General features: G+C 44.2%; 1 protein-coding gene across 1 annotated transcript in view; it reads right to left on the bottom strand.

Annotated features, from left to right (window-relative positions):
* The window catches only part of LOC112075011 (DEAD (Asp-Glu-Ala-Asp) box polypeptide 52), a 34,319-nt gene that overhangs the window by 20,774 nt on the left and 6,141 nt on the right, over positions 1-7,404 (bottom strand). Inside the window, exons 3-4 of the mRNA XM_070440738.1 lie at positions 6,854-6,925; positions 4,149-4,391 (exon numbers count right to left, since the gene is read on the bottom strand). Coding sequence (XP_070296839.1) covers positions 4,149-4,391; positions 6,854-6,925 — 315 coding nt within the window. The remainder of the gene's footprint in view (positions 1-4,148; positions 4,392-6,853; positions 6,926-7,404) is intronic.

Here is a 7,404-nt window from a genome sequence, read left to right on the forward strand (position 1 = left end):
GTGGAAAGATATCAAAAGCATTTGGTGGAATGCTCGGATTCCGTGGCTGGTGAGATGCAATGTTCTGATTGAAGATCCAAAAGGTCAGTAACTTTTTATAACTGCTAAGTTCTGACTCTTTGTTGACAACCTCGTCCTCTCTTGGAAAATGGCTGTATTGTTTTTTCTGTGGCTAGTGTGCTGACCTAAGGAGCGAAATAATCTGCAAGGTGTGCTGCCCGTAAACAGCGACTTTTTTGGAAATCTGACACAGCTTGTTAGTTGCATTAAACTTCTTATGGCTGAAGGGGCAGTATATGAGTGAGCTTGGTATGTATAAGTTGCCCTCCATTGTAAACGGCCAGCTCCTACAGTCTCAGTTGCTAATATAATGCATATTATATTGTGATAGAAAACACTCTAAAGTTTTTAAAACTGTTTTGAATTAAGTCTGCTGATTAGTTAACAGAACTCATATGGCATGGCAAAAACTGAAGAATTCCACTTCCTGTTGCGATTTTTTTCATGGGGGAGCCATATTTTCACGAGCTCTCATTGTAATATAAAGAGAGAGATCATGAGATGGGTTTCACGTCATAGAGCTTCCCTAGATGATCAAGTCAGGTCAATAGAACTTAGTCTGATGACTCTAATGTTGAAGGGGATTGAAGGAGACAGGAATGAGTAATCACTATCCATGAGGTGCCCAACGCATTGAACTGGGCGTTTCACGTGAGAGTGAGCTCCGTTCTTCTCTTCAATTGAAGTCGATTTAAGTTCTTCCCGGTTGGAACGTTATTTCAGATGTATGTAACAACATTCTAAAAGTTGATTCAGTACAATTGTTTGCTATGGTCTAACTGACTGTAACAGGACGTTTGGGGACATTTCGATCACACCTATAGTGGTCGCGTTTGAGACTTTGGTTAGGGTTTTTGGTAAACGAATTCGAACAGTAGCTAATTTGACATAAATAACGGACATGGGGGACGAACAAATCAAGCATTTATTGGTGGACCTGGGATTTCCTAGGACTGCCATTCTGATGAATTCATCAAAGGTAAGGAAACATTTATCATGTAATTTTCTGGTTTCTTTTGAGTCCAACAATGGTGGGCTAAGTTTGGCTAATCATCTGAGCTCCGTCTCAGATTATTGCATGGTTTATATTTCCGTAACAGTTTTTTTTTAAATCTGACAGCGATTGCATTAAGGAGAGGTATATCTTATATCTATGTATATTACTTGTATTATCATTATACTTATGTTGAGTATTTCTGTTGAAACAGATGTGGCTATGCAAAGTCACTTGATGTTTTTGCAACTTGTGAATCTAACGCCTCAAAGTAATCACTACAGATGTTTTTTATCTATAAATATGAACTTAATCAACAAAACAATGCATATTTTATGGTAGTACATGAAGTCCTATCGAGTGTCATTGAAAATAATCCGAGGTTAGTAGATTCATTTTATCTCTATTCTGGTTTTTGTGAAAGTATCTTATAGTTGGAAAAAATGTCTGTGGTTATTGTGGTGACCTAACATAAATCGTTTGTGGTGCTATTCCGCCTGTAAAGCCTATATTCAACGGGACACTTTGGTGGATTAAAACAAGATTACCTTTAAAATGATATAAGACACATGAATGTCTGAGGAATTTTAATTATGAGATTCTGTTGTTTGAACTTTGGGCGCCCTGCCACTTTCGACTGCCTGTTGTGTCATATGGATCCGTTGTCGGGACGTGCAGCCATAAAAGTTTTAAAGGAGAAGTTTATCTATAATTCATGCATAACTTCTTGTAATCTTTTATTCAATGTTTATTATGAGATATTTCTGTAATTTGATGTGGCTCTCTGCACTTTCACAGATGTTTGTTTTGAGACAATAGCATTTCTGAAGCATAACACAAAAATTTAAATGAAGGTTTTTGGACATAAAGATTAACTTTAATTGAACAAAACACACATTATTGTGGTAACATGAAAGTCCTGTGAGTGCCATCTGATGAAGATCAAAGGTTAGTGATTAATTTAATCGCTATTTCTGACTTTGTGAGCCCTCTCCTTGGCTGGAAATGGCTGTATGGTTTTCTGTGACTAGGTGCTGACCTACATAATCCATGGTGTGTTTCGCCGTAAAGCCTATTTGAAATCGGACACTGTGGCTCTGGATTTACAACAAGTGTATCTTTAAAATGGTGTAAAATACATGTATGTTTGAGGAATATTAATTATGGGATTTCTGTTGTTTTGAATTTGGCGCCCTGCAATTTCACTGGCTGTTGGCGAGGTGGGACGCTACCGTCCCACATATCCCAGAGAGGTTTAATAACAAACATGTATGCTATCTGTAAAAACCCAATAAAATTGTTAAAACTACAAGCCTAGTTGATTTTGCCACAGGAAAAAGTCAGCAACCTTCACGCTAGCCATGATTGGCTGAGATAATGAGTGGGCTGGACATGCCGGGAGATGAGTTTGTAGCTTCTGTCTATAACATGAACTACTCAGTATGATAAGGAGATGGAGAATTCTGGCAATTGATTCCAAATATGCAGACGGAGTGGAAAAGAGAAGACACAGCAGGCTGTTGTATAAAACACCTGTCTCCGGATTACATCCGGATTACATCTTCAAACTAAGGGCAACCATGGCAACCATGACAGAGAGGGAGAAGCGTACATCCATGTATACGGACGGGTAAGATAGTCTAGCTAGCTAGTTTTGTCAGAAAGTCGTTTTACTTGCAAGGTAAAGCTTACTGTTAGCTAGCTAAGGTTAGCTGGCTGGCTCGCTAGTTAATGTTACGTGTATGATCTGTGTAGTAATATTATTAGTGTCTCAGAGCCATTTGCATTGCTAGTTATAGCCTAATGTTAGCTAGCTAACATTGAACCTGGTTGGTTAGCTACCTGCAGACACATGCAGGGTAGTAATGTCATGAGTTGGGATTATGGTTCATTATTTACCTAGCTAGCTAGCTACATGTCTTAACAAAAGACTCCACTATGCAAATAACCATTTCAATACGTTCATGATGTCACTGCGACACGACAGCTGATGATAGAGGTAGCTGGTAAATTCACTCTGGCTATCTACTCCGGTTTCAGAGTGCAGAATAACTGACGAATTTACCAACGTTCAACACCCGTTGAATATGGCCGGTGTCAGTAAAACGTTGGCTCCGGATAACATGAAAACAGCTCTGCTACGGTGAGTAAAATGGTCAGTGAGGTGTTCTCTAATTTGTGTCTGGAAGTAGCTAGCAAGCTAGCCATCGTTAGCCAGTTAGCTTGGGTGCTTGACTGCTGTGAGGTCAGAATGCTCTGATCAACCCTACTCCAAGGCCAGAGCGCCCAGTGTGCGCTCAGAGCGAAACACTGAATTTACGAACTGACAACGCTCTGAGTTTACGAACGCCCTGAGCACACTCTGGCACGCCATATTAACTAAACCAGCCTTTAAACCTTTGGTTGTTTAGTACACTACTGTACTCCCTCTGTTTAGCACATGGCCTCACATGTGAATCCTTAAAGAGATGGGTGGAGCTAAAGCTTAAGAGGGTGTGAACAATGCTGAATGGCTGTAGACAAATGAGAGCTCTCCAGCAGGTACCAAAACATTCAAAGGGCATTTTCTCAAAAGTGAGTTTACGAGTTGATCAACTTTCAAAGCAGAATTACTTTCCCATTGTTCCTCAACTGTAGTGTATGATATACCATGTTGTAGCTCCGAGTCTCTACTTTTATCCAATGTCAAAAACACAGTTTCAAATGTTGCCACATCAGACCGAATCGAGCTGGTTGATCACATTTGCACATCGTTATATCGCTGTACAGAGCCATAATATGTAATAATAATAATAAAGCCCATTGAATTGAGAGAGAGGTGTGAGAGAGAGTCTAAGGGTCAGAAGTCAGTGTCAACATCACAATACACTAAACACAAATACGTCTGATGACATCATCAAAAGAAGACAGTTAGTGCACATTAACCCAGATGGATATTCATATATTCCTCTCCTCCTCCTCAGAACAGACTGGAAAAGAAAGTCAGAGGGGAAGAACCTTGACTCTCCACCTCCAATAGGGTTGAGGAGGAGGCGAGGAATAGATGAATATTGTCAAAGATCCTGTGTTTCCTCTACATGATCAGAGCTCCTACCTCGTCCCCTGGACCTTAGACTGGCCTCCAACAGACGACTTCTGTCCTTTAGCTCCCTTCGTCTCCTGTCCGTCAACTCCTTTCTTTGGTCCTCCAAGTCCTCCTTTCTTCTTTGTTTTCTTCTGTCCTTCCGCTCCTCCTCCAGTCTTCTCCCCTCCTTTTCCCTTCGTCGGTACAAATTGAGGGGTGGTACGGATAGTGCTCCTCTTCGGTGGTTTCTTCTGGAGCTGCCGTTTCGCCTTACTGCAGATACACAGTTATGCTTTGTTAGGTTCTTATTTTTCAGGTTACTGTAGCTCCTCCCCTCTGACCCATAGGTTACCGTAGCCCCTCCCCTCTGACCCATAGGTTACAAAGAAAGAAAGAGAAGAGAGTCGTGCCGCTCTGACCCATAGGTTACCGGTAGCCCTCCCCTCTGACCCATAGGTTAGGTAGCTTCCTGCCCCTCGTGACCCATAGGTTACGGTACGCCCCTCCCCTCTGACCCATAGGTTACGTGTAGCTCCTCCCCTCTGACCCATAGGTTACTGTAGCCGCTCCCCTCTGACCCATAGGTTAGCATAGCCCCCCCCTCTGACCCATAGGTTACCTAGCCCCTCCCCTCACGCCTCAGCTAACCGTAGGCCCCTCCCCTTACCCATAGCGTACCGTAGCCCCTCCCTCGTGACCCAATAGGTTACTGTAGCTACTGACAACGTTACAAGCATCATTACGAAATGAGTGAGATGTTTAATTAGAGAATGGATTGACACTGTGTGGCCGCTCGGCAAGGTTGTTAGCCAGCTAACACTCGCTCTGGTCCAACGTTAAACCAACAGGGAAGTTCAAAGACATTCAAAGACCTCCTAGGTGTAATTCAGCCTAATTCAGATAATATATGTCATAACAGCTTCCTCCATTTCCTCTCTCCTCAACCCTCTAAACGTCAGTTTTATCTTGCGCGACACTGGCAGCACAGTGTGTGAGTCGTCATGATTAAACCACGCGGTCACAGACGAAGATAGTGGTTGTGTTATAACCTCTGCTAAGGGACAACAGGGATTTATAACACAACTACTGTAATAACAGACAGGGAAATCAGCTAAACCGGCCATACATGGAGCTAAACCCCATACATGGAGCTAAACCCCATACATGGAGCTAAACCCCATGCATGGAGCTAAACCCCATGCATGAGCTAAACCCCATCATGGAGCTAACCCCATGGCCATGGAGCTAAACCCCATGCATGGAGCTAAACCGCCATACATGGAGCTAAACCCATACATGGAGCTAAACCCCATACATGGAGCTAAACCCACATACATGGAGCTATAGAACCCCATGGAGCTATACAACCCACATGGAGCTATAAACCCCATGGAGCTAAACCCATACATGGAGCTAAACCCCATACATGGAGCTAAACCCCATACATGGAGCTAAACCCCATACATGGAGCTAAACCCCATACATGGAGCTAAACCCCATACATGGAGCTAAACCCATACATGGAGCTAAACCCCATACATGGAGCTAAACCCCATACATGGAGCTAACCCCATACAGGAGCTAAACCCCATACATGGAGCTAAACCCCATACATGGAGTAAACCCCATACATGGAGCTAAACCCATACATGGAGCTATAACCCCATGCAGCAAACCCCATGCAGCTAACCCCATGGAGCTAAACCCCATGCGAGCTAAACCCCATGGAGATATAAAACCCCATGGAGCTATAACCCCATGGAGCTATACAACCCCATGGAGCTAAACCCCATGGAGCTAAACCCATGGAGCTATAAACCCCATGGAGCTATAAACCACCCCATACATGGAGCATATAAACCCCATACATGGAGCTATACACCTACATGGAGCTATAACCCATACATGGAGCTATAAACCCCATACATGGAGCTATAAACCCCATACATGGAGCTATAAACCCCATACATGGAGCTAAACCCCATACATGGAGCTAAACCCCATACATGAGCTAAAACCCATACATGGAGCTAAACCATACATGGAGCTAAACCCCATACATGGAGCTAAACCCCAATAACAATGGAGCTAAACCCCATACATGGAGCTAAACCCCATACAATGGAGCTAAACCCCATGGATGGAGCTAAAACCCATGGATGGAGCTAAACCCCATACATGGAGCTAAACCCCATGGAGCTAAACCCCATGCAGCTAAACCCCCATGGAGCTAACCACATGGAGCTAAACCACATGGAGCTAAACCCCATGGAGCTAACACCACATGGAGCTAAACCCCCAGGAACTAACCCATGGAGCTAAACCACATGGAGCTAAACCCCATGGATGGAGCTAAACCCCATGGATGGAGCTAACCACATGGAGCTAAACCACATGGAGCTACGCAATGGAGCACACCATGGATGACTAAACCCCATGGATGGAGCTAAACCCATGGAGCTAAACCCATGGAGCTAACCCCATCTGGAGCTAAACCCATGGACGCTAAACCCATGAGCTAAACCCCATGGAGCTAAACCCATGGAGCTATAAACCGCGAATGGACTGGAGCTAAACCCCATGGAGCTAAAACCCCATGGAGCTAAACCCCATGGAGCTAAACCGCGCATACCATGGAGCTAAACCCGCTACATGGAGCTAAACCCCATGGAGCTAAACCCCATGGAGCTAAACCCATGGATGTACTGAACCTTTCTAGGCAACTGTCAACTCACCTGTGTATCTTTTTAAAACCAACCATGTAGCCAGGGACAGGACAACCTGCCTGCTTGATCACATTGGCAATACTGGAGGGAGAGAGAGAGGTGGGAGAGAGAGAGAGAGAGAGGTGGGAAGAGAGAGAGAAGAGAGAGTTAAGAGAGAAGAGTGAGAGAGAGAGAGAGAGCGAGAGAGGGGAGAGGGAGAGAGGAAAGAGAGGGAGAGAGAAAGAGAGGGAGAGAGAAAGAGAGGGAGAGAGAAAAGAGAGGGAGAGGAAAGGAGAGGGAGAGAGAGAGAAGGGAGAGAGAAAAGAGAGGGAGAGAGAAGAGGGGGAGGCAGAAGAGAGGGAGAGAGAAGAAGAGGAAGAGAGAGGAGAAAGACAGAGAGACAGAGAGACAGAGAGAGCAGAGAGACAGAGAGACAGAGAGACAGGAGCAGAGCAGAGAGAGAGAGCAGAGAGACGTGGGGGGAGGAGGAGAGAGAGAGCAGAAGAGAGAGAGAGAGAGAAGAGAGAGAGGTACGTTAATACTACAGCTCCCATCAGACCGTGCTGCTTTACAAGTCCCCT

This window comes from Salvelinus sp. IW2-2015, unplaced genomic scaffold, assembly GCF_002910315.2.
Source record: "Salvelinus sp. IW2-2015 unplaced genomic scaffold, ASM291031v2 Un_scaffold2936, whole genome shotgun sequence".
NCBI classification, from domain to species: domain Eukaryota; kingdom Metazoa; phylum Chordata; class Actinopteri; order Salmoniformes; family Salmonidae; genus Salvelinus; species Salvelinus sp. IW2-2015.